The sequence below is a fragment of the Fulmarus glacialis genome, unplaced genomic scaffold (assembly GCF_000690835.1).
Source record: "Fulmarus glacialis isolate BGI_N327 unplaced genomic scaffold, ASM69083v1 scaffold16590, whole genome shotgun sequence".
NCBI classification, from domain to species: Eukaryota; Metazoa; Chordata; class Aves; order Procellariiformes; family Procellariidae; genus Fulmarus; species Fulmarus glacialis.
This window is the reverse complement of record NW_009187261.1, coordinates 221-14298: the sequence shown is the minus strand read 5'-3', so window position 1 is coordinate 14298 and position 14078 is coordinate 221. Positions and strand designations below refer to the sequence as shown.

Sequence of the window (14078 nt, the reverse complement as noted above, 5' to 3'; positions counted from 1 at the left end):
TCTTCCTAGAGGCTGAGCTCTTCCCATGAGCAGCAAAGTGGTCTCCATTTAAGAGTCCACTGAGCATGTGTCATGGTATAGGATCTGGCCACTGTCTCTGCCTGCTCCCTGAGAAGCCTGGTGGAGACTGAAGACTCCATTTCTGCAAGAATAGCTATTGCTCTACTCACCCTGCCAATCCCTCTGCTCATGCTGCTTTATACTTCACCTTCTCACTTGCTTGTTTTTGTTCTGGCTTTCACTTACCTTTTGTAATCATTAGTCCATTTCTGCAACAGCCTCTTTGCAAGGTGACGTATACTGAGCAACAGCGTACTCCTCTGGAAAAGAGGGAGAGAAATGTTCCCGTTAGCCTGGAGACCACTTCCTGTGCCTTTCCCTGGAGGTGGATATACCCTACGCACGCTTAAGCTGGAGATTCTTGAAATCTCCTTTGTTCTGGCACATGCATTTTCCTAACTTTCCAGTCATGCCCACTTGTCCCCTTGGGCATGAGACCAAGCTCACTAAAGTGAAATGAGTCTCTCCCCTGGCACTAGATCCAGATCCTGGTAGAGTTCAGAGGAGTGTTGGTTCCAGGAGAGCTGGTTCTGGGTCTCCCTTAATGCATGCAGTGTTTCTGCTGTTCATGTCCCTCCCCCAAACGTCATACTGGTTAAAATCAAAGACCTACCTGTTTCATAGTAATCATAGATCTGCACAGGAGCTGGCTTGGGATGGGTCACTACAAAGTCCTGCTCAACCGAGAAAGTGATTTCTTTCCTTTTCTTCTGTGAGATCTGGGAATGAAGGGACAGGGATCAGATGAGTCTTTTTATTTGTATAACACCATCTGGAGCAGACCAGGGGGCAAGCTGATCGATTGTATATTCCAAATCCCACTGATGCCACACATACAGATGTGGGACATCCATTATCTTCCTGCCAAACTGGGATCAGAAATATGTTTGGAGAGTCCAAAATGAAACTGAAGTGAAGAGCTGTAGGCTTCCTATCCTGCTTCTATTACCTGATTCTGTAGTTATTATGCATCCTATTGCCAGAGAGGGAAAAAACGTACCAAAGGTCTGAGCTTAATTCTCCAGGATCTCCTGATGGTCAGACGATAAAGTCTGGCATTCCAACCCCTCCCATTTCAGACATGAACATTATGTGCTGCCAAGAAACTGGGAATCAATGTCCATCACTGGGATATTGGCTTCTGTTGTAAGTTCTGCAGGGCCCCAAGCAAATGTACTTTTACTATGTAAATTCTGATCCAGGGATTAGATTACAGGTTAGATTTGGGAATGAACTAGTGTAAGAGAAGGAATGAATATCTTCCCAGAGGAGATCAGAGCAGTGTTTCATGTCCTGTTGGAAGGACTGAGGTTTATGAGAAGCCTATCAAGGGGACATACACACAAGGAAACCTCTTTTCTGGTGTTTATCTGCTACTGACAGAAAGGAAATAGAATTTCGGTTAATTTCTATGTGCTTTTTTTGATTAACTTATTTCTAGCTGCTAGTAGGGCAGGTGTCAGCTTGAAGCTGTTTGGGAGGTTGGGATGTTACATGCAGTTTGAGGAGTAAGCACCTTAGTGATTACAGGCGTAAACTGATGGGAAAGGGAACATGATAAACACACTCTATAGAGTGTATCCATGGTGTAGGTGCATCTATTACATGCTGTTTTCACCCTTTTTGCAAATCAAATAGAGAGTGATCAGAACTTACATTTTCCAGGTAAAGGAGAACATGGTTTTTCTTGCTTTCTGCTTGCATCACTCTATGGCCATCAATGAGCTTTAAAACAAGGAAACGGAGATAAGCTGATTTATTTATAAACCATTAAAAAGCAAGTGCTACCTCAGACCCTACTACGCGTGGCTGTGGGATTCATTCTGTTCCTAGCCAGGTATCAAGGGCCAGCAGCTGATTTTTAGAGCCCAAATGTTGCTGAATAGATGGAGGGGAGTGAGCAAAAACTGCCACTTGACTTAGTGGGGGGTATGAGCACTTCCCAAGTGCATGAGTGGCACTGCAGTTCATTTGGGGAATACTGTCTGCCTCCAGTGTTGTATAGGTTTTCCCTACCTGGGCAATGCCCGCTCCCAGTTGCAGCTGCCAACTGGTGAGGCTCTAGCTAGAACGCTTCGTAGTTTTTAATGTAGGAAGGTCTGTGTGCTCGTAGCTCCCTGTAGGGCATTCCCTCCACCCAGTAATGAAGACGGTAGCCGTGCAAACACCTTGCAGGGTTTGTGGGTAAATGATTCTTAACCAGGCTTCTGTTTTCATCATGACTAGTCTTCTGCTCTGTCCCTGGGGTGACTCATTTAATCTTGCTCCTATAGTTTACCTTATCCAGGGAAGACTTAACAGGAACAAAACCAGAGAGCATCTTCACATCAATAATGACCATGTTGGAGGTGCTGCGCTTCCCTGTGTAACTGAAACAACAGAGGCCCCCATCAGTCTGGACTGTGCCTGGGGAAGCAAACCTCAGCTGCCTGCTCCTGGCGTCATACAGGGCAGGGAGGCTGGAGTGAATCACGTGCGCTTGCTGACTGGCTCAGACGGGAGACACTGGGGAGGCCCCTGGTCTGAAGGGGCCAAGTATGTGCTAACACCATCAGTTTCTGGGTGTATCACAAGGTCTTTTGGGATATTGTGTCTTACGGGCCAGTATCATCAACACATTGATTAGCTCATGGTTCTTGACTTTGTAAGCAGAACTGAATACACACAGCACTCTTCTCTGCGTGTCTTGTCATCTGTGCAGCTGGTTTGTTGATGGCACATTACCTGCTTATGAGGACAATATCAAATTTTGCTGGTCGATCCAGTGGGCAGGAAACATTTGATGTCTGTACTGAGAGTGAAAATCCAAAGGCCCCCTCTGGAAGGTGAATGTTGTATCTCAGTGCTGTCTGGAAGAGGAGAAAACCCTTTTGTTCAAGCATGCCAAGGTTTTTTCTTTGCATTCCAAAACACAAGTGTCAGACTTAGTGATGTTTCCTGGCAATGTTTCTCTTGGTTTTATGTGGAAGATCCCTGCTTACATCAATGACGGACACATCAGACTTCTGCTCTTTGACAATGAAGGTGCTTGCACCCAGAGTCACCTCCCAGAGAGAAACCAGTTGCTGATCAGAAAGGACTCTTTTTTTCCATGCTGTGACTCCACAGGAGTCAGAATGTGGGATGGGGAAAAGTGTTGAAATAATTTAGGGAAATCAAACGAGGAAAAATAAAGAGAAGTCAGATGGAGAATCACCAAAAACATGACTGTATTGTATGCAGAATGTGAGACACAATGAAGAGGAGAGCAGACACTTACTTGCATAAGTACACATCCACTGCTATTCACTGTTAGGCTGTATTTCCCAGGAGCCTCAGGAAGGGGAGTCTGTTGAAGCAGGAGCCTGTTCTCATTGTTGACAATAAATACCTTCTCAAAAGGCTTTTTGGAAGTGATCTTGACTACATTTTGTGTAACAGAATTGTAGGTGGCCTCACCATAAGCAGCGAGGGCTTGAAGAGCAATGACTGTGTCCTGAAGGAAAAGAAAATAATAAAAGACAATTAGCTACACAGTGTGACCGTGCAGAGGACGTCAAAGTCATGGTTCCAATACGAAGCACAGTGGCTTCATCCTGGCTAAAGAAACCCTGAATTTGTGTATAATTCCAGGGTTCCCATATATAAAGAGCCATTTCATTCTGGCATGTATGTTTTATGTATGTATCTCTACTCATATGAAAGTCTCAGAACAAAAAATCTGAACGCTAGAGCACACTTCTAGAGTTTTTCATAGTAGTGAAGCATGTGTTTTCCAGGGAACTACAGAGCACTTCTTGGTCATATAACAGCTGGGACCTGGTGTTTTCTAGGCTCATACCTGACACAAATACCTGTATTTGTTGCTAGTCAAATTGCTTTTGTATGACTTTAACCTTTCCATAGTTAAGAAGAGGGGAAAAAAAAGGTATTTTGGTCTTTCTAAGAGAAAGGCTTGGTCTCTGTGTGTTTGAGACAGCAAATACAAGAGAGAAATAAGACTAGGTAGTCAAAGCCCCACTGGCACCCTGAACCAGTGCCCCAATTCCTAGGACTGGCTGGGGGGTGGAAGGGAGTTTTGGCACCTGGGTGGAAGAGAAACCTCCATAAGGATTCTGCTGCCTGATGATCCACTGCACAATCCCTGAGGCCTTTGTGAGATCCCCTTGATTCCGGTTGGGTTTGTAGAGCAATGCCATCAGCACGTAACTGGTGATCTCAACTTCAGCTGATGGGGCATGGTCAAGGAAGGAGGGAGATTTTTCTGATGGAGACCTCTCCTTATGCTCCCAGTGCTGTGAGCCATCTAAATAAACAAAGAGAGGGTGACGAGCAACCAGAATGGATTATGGGTGTCACTGCTCAATGCTCTATGCTCTATGTCACTCCTCAGAGACATACTGTGTCCTGGCCTCTTTCTCACAAGTATTCTCTACAGAGCAACAGATGTGCTGTGAATTAACGCCACAGATTATTTGTGGAGGTTGGTTCGTGTGCCTATATTCTCAGTATTGTCAAGGTTAGACCATGTACCATCAGTAAGATCTGTTCCCACTTCCCAAATTCCCAAAATGGCTGAAACTCACCAACTTCCTTTGCTGATTTCTGTAACACTCTAAGGAATGATTCACATTTTTCTGCCTTGCCAGCTAAGCAGAAAGCGTAGGCCATGAGTGCCTGAGTGTAAACATCAGTGATATTCTTCTCAGATGCAGTCTCCAGACAAAAAAAGGCGTTTCGGACTACAGAGTACTTAAAAATAAAAAACAAAAAACAAAACATGGGTCTAATTCAGGACAGTAGTCTTCACCTGGCCAAACATTTATTTTCTTTAAACCTGTTCTTCATCCTGTCACTATCACAGCAATGAGAATGGGACTTTGGTTTGTATAGTGACTTTAGGAGAGACAATACAGAATTCTTTAAGGAGGGATTTCAGAGGAAACATCAGACAAATCAAGTAGGTTTTCGGTGTGTTCTTGAAGATGTCGGTGTATAAACAGAAGACTGTTCTGTTTCTTTCACAGCTAATTCCTTCTGCTTACCTCCATGATAATAATTCACCCTGCACTTCTATAGTCAAGAGTCTGTTGTCTTGAACAAATCCAACCTAGTAGTCTCTATCCTCAGTGACTCCGGTGTGATTTTAATTTAATTCAGTGGAGTTGTACTAGGTTTACACCAAGTAAAAAATGTTCACATTTTGACACTTTGTCCTTGCTAATGCATTAATCAGGAAGGTCCTCAGAAAGGATATGACAAATTGGAGGCAGAGAAACTCATATATTGAAGTCTAACATCTCCGGTGTAGTCTCCTTTGTACTAGCCACTTTTTAAAAAGGACAGATCGGCTTTTCACTCTGATGGGCTATGTTTTTCCAACATAGCTTTTAGTTCCATTTGTAGACTTTATGAGTTTACCTGCAATAACTTACTTTCTTGACTAAGCCACGTTTGAGGCTAAGCCATAGTGTGGGTTACTACCTGTCAAGTTTTTTTATTGGAAACTAAAAGGTGTCACTAAATATCTTGGGTCTCTCAAATAGAAGATCTAATCCCACTGAGGTCTGTACAACTTCTACTTGAACACTAGTGGTTTAAGAAATAGAGAGAAGAGAAGGCTCTGGGGAGACCTTATTGCAACCCTTCAGTACTTAAAGGGGGCCTCTAAGAAAGATGCGGACAAGCTTTTTAACAGGGCCTGTTGCGATAAGACAAGGGGCAATGGTTTTAAACTAAAAGAGTTAGACTAGATATAAGGAAGAAATTTTTTACAATGAGGGTGGTGAAACACTGGAAGAGGTTGCCCAGAGAGGTGGTAGGTGCCCCATCCCTGGAAACATTCAAGGTCAGGTTGGACGGGGCTCTGAGCAACCTGATCTAGCTGAAGATGCGCCTGCTCACTGCAGGGGGGTTGGACTAGATGACCTTTAAAGGTCCTTTCCAACACAAACTATTCTATGATTCTATGGGGAACTTCTCTGTCACAGCAACTAGTGCAGATACAGAGCAGGGTCATGTTCCCTGGGTGCTCTCTCTCCCTCTCTTTCTCTCTCCTTACTACCTAGACAATTTGTAGCAGATGCTGGAGCCAAGTCAACAACTGGGGACCAATTCCGGCTGAATACTAGCAGTGGAAAGTCTCCTTACCGAGCTAGAGTGCCCAGCTTCTAGCATGGCAATGGTGATGTAGGCAGAAAGCGACAGCTCGTCATCTACTCCTCCCTGAAAAGGACAGGGAGAGAGGAATTTTTGGTGAATGGCACGAGTGAGAAACCTTTAAATATGAATTGCCATATCCCAGCTGGGAGACTGTGGCCAGCTCTAGAGGCAGTCCATAAGGAAGAAGAGCATACGCATAGCAGGGATGGCTCTTAAATCAAGAGAAGCCTGCTGCTATCACCTCAAAAAGCATCACTCCCTCAAGCTTACAGTCCTGTAACCCCATCTCAGGTGCTCATAAGATGTAAAATACAGTGTGGGGAAGCTGACTGAGCTGAAAATAGTTATTGTAAGGCGTGGAGAGTTAGCCCTTGGCGGAGGACAGGCATTTGGAGTAAAGTATAGTTTTTGACAGTAATGGGGTAGCATGTTCTTAATGATAAGAGTGTAAATTTGACCAAGAAGTAATTCTCCGCTCAACCTTCAAGGCATTGTTGAAGAGTGTCCCAACACTTCGGAAGCAGCCATCTGGCTTCTGTCTGCTTGCCAGCCACATCAGGGTTTGAGCCTGGACATTATCATCAATGTAGATGAAGTGACTAGCTTGTGCAAATGATTTGTACACAAAAGCAGTGAGCCTGCAAGGGAAAGATGGAGCTGTGAGATGAGCATTGGAAGAAGGAACAGAAAAAGTCAGCCCTTCCATTCATGCTAGGCATAAGGATGAAGAGTTACAGCCAACATGTTGGTGGCTTGCTTTGTCTTCTTGTGCTCCTCCAGGAGAGGGTAGTTAAAGGAATAGTAGCTAGATGGGACACAGGAAGGGAGTCCAGCACACTCTGGGGCTGATCCAGGCTACAGAGCACTTGCAGTGCATTGGGTTTCATGGGAGACAGCAGGAGTGCGAATCAAAAAGTTGGCTGGGCCTTTAGGCATCACCTTGTCTCTGTGCGCTCCACCTGGCAGGGAGTGGAGAACCATTTTTCTTAGTACTTACAGAGTCCCAGTCCTAGCCAGCTCTGTGCATCTGATTTGGCTAGTAAAGATGCCTTTTACATGCATCATGTGAATTCAATGCAAATTAATCTCTGAGCCATTTCTGCTCCCAGTCACTCACCAGGTGTTGCCTTCTTTATCTCTGGTGCCAAAGATGCTGTACGACCCATCGGGATGTTTGTATGACAGCTGCTTCTGGTAGCCTGCACAAACATGGAAGAGGAAGTGTTCCCTAATTTAAAAAACAAACCCTATTCTGTTTGCTATCATATCTATCTGAAGCTACAGTGGGAAAGCATGGAAAGGCAATATATACCTGCCAAGCAGAGGGGGAGCCCTGAGGGTGCTTAGATGGAAGCATGGAACATCTTGTCCTGCAGAAACACTGGGGCACAGAATAGGCAGAGCTGTATCAGCTCTGTGCTCCAACTAAGCTAACAGGATTAGGATACATGCTTGTGCCTGGGTGGAAGAGGAGAAAGGGACTGAAAGACAGAACCTCAAAGGAAACATGGCAGTTGAGTCTCAGCAAAATAGGATAAGGAAAGAAAAAGATAAAGCAAAGATAGCAAATGTCTTGATTGGGGCAGTCCCTTGGGTCACTGAGCAGTGCCGTACTGCTAGGATAGCCATGCTGCTGCTTCTGCTCACTAGGCCTCAATGGGAATTTCAGCGTACATCGTAAGGGAAGCAAAAAACTCTCACCGCTCACTAAGTATCCGATAGCCTTGGATTTGACCTCCTCACTCAGCTGCCCTGTCTTGTTCAGATAGTTCAGGACGTAGATGTTGGGTGCAAACAGGACCATGTTCTGCTCCCCACAGCCGAACGGCATCTGGAGGAGCTGGTGCACATTCTGCATGGCAGTGCCCATGATGTCTCCTGGGGAAGAGGAGATGCTGGTGGGATTAGCACAACTCATGGCCACCGAAATAAACAGTAATTTCCGTTCAGTAGGCAGAGTCAGGGAAAGCCTATCTGGCGCTGCAAGCCTGTCTGGTACCACAGAGATTTCCAACAAGCATGAAGCTCTCAGTGCTGACTGAGTGATTTGTTCTGTTCTGCTTTGCAGTCAACAAAGAAATCCCTTCCCTGCCTCTCTTTACTTAGTTTACATTGCCTACACCAGAAACGCTACCCATTTGAGTGCCAATTCAAGCAGATACTTCTTATTAGAAATGAAAAGAAGAACTTCTAGGAAACTTCTGTTTCCAGAGGAGGGAAGGGGAAGAGCCCGGAGATGCTGCAGTGAACCATGTATTGCAGAATTAACAACTAATGCTGAAGAGTGACACTGGTTATGCAGATGTATCACAGGCCACTTCTAAATTGCTATTTTGGAAAGATAGCGCAGACCCAGCAAGGGATTTCTGGAATGAGCTGAAATCACCAACATTACAAAGCAAAGATTTTATGACTAGTAGTCATGTAACCAAGTCCAAGTCCTTTCCAGGAAAAGACTGAAAAGATTCCACTAGCATCTCTGATTTGCGAGTGGATGAGTGCAAAAAAGTCTTACTGGCATGAGTCTGGCTGAGGTCATAACTCAGGACTGTGCTACTTCAGAGCAAAACATTCAAATGCAATAAATTTAAACAGAAAAGTGAAGAAGGATGTAACCAATACTTAGAACTTTCATTTCTCTGATGCAGCAAAGAGCATTGCTAGACATGATGAGAATCAGTTCTTTGCTTAAAAGTTTCCTGCACAAAGACTGGAAACTCACATCCTGAATCCTGACAAAGCTTTCATTTTATATTTTTACATTTTCTTTCTTTTTACATTTTATTAATTTTATATTTACCAACAACAGAAAAGGAAGCTTGGGCTGATCCTTCAACCACATTTGTAGGTAGATCTAGAGCAACGTCTTGAATAACCACATCATCTGTGGAGAAAAATGTTAAGTGTGTTGCAGTCATTTGTATAGGAACAGTGGTTACAGCAGTGAAATGCTCCTGGTAGAAATTGCACAGTGCAAAATTGCACAGAAAAGACAGCAATAGACAGAAACTCACAGCTGTCTCCAAGAATATCAAGAGAGACGGGGGCACAGCAAACCCAAAATTGTGAAAAACAGACCAAATGGTGCAGTAACTGTCATTCCTCAACTGAAGTCAGTTGAACATGGTAAGGCTGGTGCTCCCAGGCTGTAGTGTCTGTCAACCCTGGGGATTTCTTCAGTGAGACACTAGGAAGAGCTGCTTGGTGAGGGTCAGGACTGCTTTTGTGCCTCTTTTAGGCAGAGGTTCCAGGAAACTTTGAAAACCGTTTGCAGTCAGCACTGAGATGGTGTGGAAGGGAACATTACATTTCCCCTCCCATTCCCACTAGAAGTGGAAAGCTGCAAGATACAGTTATCCTTGGAATGGAGGACAGCAGTCAAATATGAATGCATGAAACGCAGGATAGATTTTGCACAAAAAGGCCAGCTCCCTTTGATAGTTCCATAGCAGCCTTCCTTCAGCATCTGAGCACTTTTGACTGCAGCACACACACTGCCTAAATGATGTGCACCAGATCACACAGGAAGTTCGTAGCAGAGAACTGAACTGTAAGCACTCACGCTGGCTGCCATTTGGGCACCTCTGGGGAAAAGGGGAGGGAGAGCATCATTTAAGAGTGCAAACTCCAACCTTCCTCGCAGTTCCTCTCAGGACAGCAGTATATAAGACCCTTACCTTTTGTACAGATTAGGGAGTTTTGGGTCTTTTCCCTTCTGATGCCTTCAGGCTGCATGGCGATGGGAAGAAGAGACACATGCAGTTGATGAGAACAAAACATGGAGACACATGCAGTTGATGAGAACAAAACATGCAGAAGAAATGAAGTGACAGAAGAGCCACCCCCCACCCCATCCTCCTGCATCATAAGACAGCTGGATTGAAGCAACAGTTTACAGAGCGATGTGGCTGCTGCTAAAAAGGGAGTTTCCATCAGATGGAGTCCCTCATTTCCAGTTTCTCCTTGGCATGAGGGAGACGTGCACTTACCAACACCCACTGATCCTCATGGAAGAGGACAACAGATGGGAGTGGACTTGGTCTTAGATTGAACAGCCAGACCCTGTCCCAGCCAGATGAAGGTGGAGCCAAACCAGGAATTCTTTAGGGAACCTGAAAAACTTTTACTTGCTTTTGGTACTTTTGCTGTGTTTTTCTCTCCTCATGGAAGGGAGTACAGGGCAAACAGTAAGAGCTGTCAGCAGTACCTCAACCAACAGTGTTCTGATCTGGGTGTCCCTGTAGTCAATACTGATGTTCCTAGGTGCTTTGTCTCCACAAGCTCCATCATCCTTGGTCTCTGCAGTAATGCTGAATACTACATTACCTTAAATAGTAGCAGAAAAGTAGGAAAAAAATGGACCTCTATCATGCAGAATGATGGCTAAAGTAAGAAAATTTCATCTGATAGTTAATAGCTACAGATATTAAGTAGAGAACATAATGAATGGTCAGTCACTCTAGGTGAGACATATGGGAAGAGAACTGATCTCTGAAAATGGGAATGATAAACACACTGCAATTATGGAGGAGCTCTTTAGCCCAGACAGCTGGAAGGACCAGTGGTAGACCAAGTTCTCCAGGTTGGAAGAAGATTAGGTTTTTCAGGTGAGGTATAAATTCATTAGTATCAATCTCAGGACAGAAAACCAGGTAGATTCAAAGGCACTTACCAATTTCTTTGGGGAAAATATTCCAGACATAGGTCTTTCTTTGTTTGGCACATACACATCCATCATCCTCTGGGGAGATGAGTTTGGCCTGATAATCAAGGGAATCTGACAGCGAAACATTAATCTGAGAACAGAAAGAGGAGTATGATGGGATGAAGATTTTGTAACATAGGCAAATGGTGCTTTATTGTTAGAGGGGGTGAGATTGTCTCTGTTTATGTCCAGTGTTAACAGTGCAGATTTAAGGCCTGGGATGATGGTATTAGATGAATCATCCATCAGATGTAACCTTAACAGTATTCCCTTTTGGCTTCTCATGACACTCTCCATTGAGATGTTAAATATCCCATGCATACATCTGATTTCTGATCGGGATATTGAGTTATGTTCAGTCGACCTAGTGCTAAAGGCTTTGAACTAACTTGCAAAGGAAACCACTGATTAGTGATTGTTCTTCTGTTGTTGTAGGAATACTTGAAATACAAGGTTAAGAGATGAAAGCCTCAATAATGGAGATCTTTTTTTCTAAGATGTCTAAAACCCTTGGCCTTTTTGTTTTGTTAGGTCAAACTGTCAACAGAGTTTGGAAAAAAACATTCCTAAATTGGGTCTTGATTTTTCCTCTTTTGGTGGTGATCTCCTTGTGAGACTGGAGAGCTGATTTTCTGCAATCAAGCAGAATAAATCTAGACTCTACACCTGCCTCTTTTTTCAGGATTCCTAAATACAACATAAGAAACAAGAAGCCAAACAGAAGATCCCTGTTTTTCTTTCTTCAAGTATTCTTTAAACAATGTGTAAGCTCCCTCCATGCAGAGGTGCAGTGTGATCTGGAGGCATTTTGCCTGGAAAGTACTGAATATTGACAGTACAGTTCTCCAGTGTCTGGGAGCAATAGAGCCTCTAGCTGAACAGATACTCTGTAGGGCAAGTACTGGACTTTTGTGCTCCCTGTTTTGGTACTTTTGGGAACTTTCGCCCCAGAGAAGAAGGGTTTATCTGCTCTCCACTTCTTGCTTTTCCCACTTTCTTCTGTTTGGCAAGCACAAGCCCTTCACTTCTTCACACTTTCACATATATCCCTAAAGAAAAGACCCCACTAAAAGCATCGATGGCTTGCATCGTGAACGGTACTCTGCAAAGCACTTGTTTCCTTCCTCTGTGGATCTCTAGAGACAGTTGCTTATAGAATCATAGAATCATAGAATAATTAAGGTTGGAAAAGACCTCTAAGATCATCAAGTCCAACCGTCAACCCAACACCACCATGCCCACTAAACCATGTCCCTAAGCGCCTCATCTACACGTCTTTTAAATACTTCCAGGGTTGGTGACTCTACCACTTCCCTGGGCAGCCTGTTCCAAGGCCTGACCACTCTTTCAGTAAAGAAGTTTTTCCTAATGTCCAGTCTAAACCTCCCTTGGTGCAACTTGAGGCCATTTCCTCTCGTCCTATCACTAGTTACTTGGCAGAAGAGACCAACCCCCACCTCGCTACAACCTCCTTTCAGGTAGTTGTAGAGCACGATGAGGTCTCCCCTCAGCCTCCTCTTCTCCAGGCTAAACAGCCCCAGTTCCCTCAGCCGCTCCTCATAAGACTTGTTCTCTAGACCCTTCACCAGCTTCGTTGCCCTTCTCTGGACACGCTCCAGCACCTCAATGTCCTTCTTGTAGTGAGGGGCCCAAAATTGAACACAGTATTCGAGGTGCGGCCTCACCAGGGCCGAGTACAGGGGCACAATCCCCTCCCTACTCCTGCTGGCCACACTATTTCTGATATACACCCATCCTAGTCACAGTTTTCACAGATCTCCCTCTGCTTTGTAGTGGCTTAGGAGGACAAATCTAGTCAGGATAATCTATCATCAGATAGAATGAGCAGTACATCAATCCAGATCAGGGACAGATCCAGTCATCTACACCAAGTATTTTGTTGCTTTTTTCTTCAGACTACAAAGGTTGCAGCTTCTTTGGACATGGGGTAAGTATGGGCAGAAGTACACACCTTAATGCAGTGGTCAAGGTAGTTGAAGACATTGGCTCTAAGCAGGAAATCTTCTCCTTGGATGATAGAGTATGGCAAGGTCAAGTCTACAAAGAAAGGCTGAAAGGCTGTCAGGGTGGCAGGCACAGACATACCAAATCCAACCAACTCTTCCACACAGAAGGCACTGGCCTTCCATTCGGTGATGGTGTCAGGGATGGTGTATGAGATGCTGGCTTTTCCAGTAGAGCTGATGGGAATGGATAAAGAGTGGGCTTAGAAAGGGTAAGCTTCTCAGTAGAGGCAACGGGTTTTGAAAATCAGCACTACCAGTATTCTGTTTGCAGAAAACCCACATTCAAGTCCCCCCAGAACTTATTACCCAAATCTTCTGAGAAAAGCCCATTTGAAAGTTCTTCTGCCCATCATTTCCCTGAGTTTGGAAAGAAAACTCAGAATTCTTATTTTGCAGACCCATATTTTAAAAAGAGGTGTCCCTTTTCTTAGGAGGGAATATGACTCATGGTACACACATTGTGGGAATAGATGTCTTTGGGGACAGGGTAATTTTATCATGGAAAAGAGGAGGGCAGGTGGTCAGGTGATGATTGAAAAAACTAGATCTTCCAGGCCAAAGGGTAAGAAGAGATGGCAAGGAATTGCCATCTTGCAGGACATCAGGGGACATACTTAGTAACTCTTAAAAGCAAGGCAAAGAGAGGGAAGAAGCAGTACTCACTTAATTAAGACTATATCCCAAATCCAAGTTTCAGGGAAGAATTCCCGAACAGTCTCAAGGATGAGTCTCTTCCCACGTTGCTCTCTAGCAACTTCAGCTGGTAAGAGATAATGGGAATTTAGTCAAACCTGGTTCATGTAATGAAGACTCCCAGAAAGGACAGGTTTTAATATGCGTGTGCCAGTATGAAGGATGATTAGTGTTTACCCATTTCTTTCTAACTGAGACTGTCGGTAATGCCACACAAATATTAATTAATGTCACTAATGTATCTCTGAGTTAGGTATAACCTGGTATCACAGCGAAAGAAAACATTACTTGAAGTGCTTTAGTCTCCAGATATGAGCGCGAGACCTAGGGCTAGAACTCAGGTCACTTGGCTCTTAGATCTGTTTGCTGTCCACACTGTTGCACTGTCTTTTCAAACAAGCTCTGGTCAGAAGGGAATCAGTGTCAACAGTGTTAGTTTTGTGTGACACTCT

At 44.3% G+C, this 14078-nt stretch overlaps 1 protein-coding gene across 1 annotated transcript; it reads right to left on the bottom strand.

Moving 5' to 3' along the window:
• Window positions 1-258: 258 nt before the first annotated feature.
• LOC104069658 (ovostatin-like) lies at window positions 259-13709 on the bottom strand (the record flags this gene model as incomplete). Its single annotated transcript, XM_009574539.1, has 18 exons — window positions 259-320; window positions 674-779; window positions 1717-1785; window positions 2339-2429; window positions 2785-2909; window positions 3320-3535; window positions 4125-4345; window positions 4626-4791; window positions 6190-6264; window positions 6683-6839; window positions 7319-7400; window positions 7903-8079; window positions 9002-9085; window positions 9879-9930; window positions 10409-10527; window positions 10874-10997; window positions 12879-13107; window positions 13597-13709. Coding segments are annotated over 18 exons (2268 nt in total), but the record flags the coding sequence as incomplete, so codon positions are not given.
• Window positions 13710-14078: the final 369 nt, after the last annotated feature.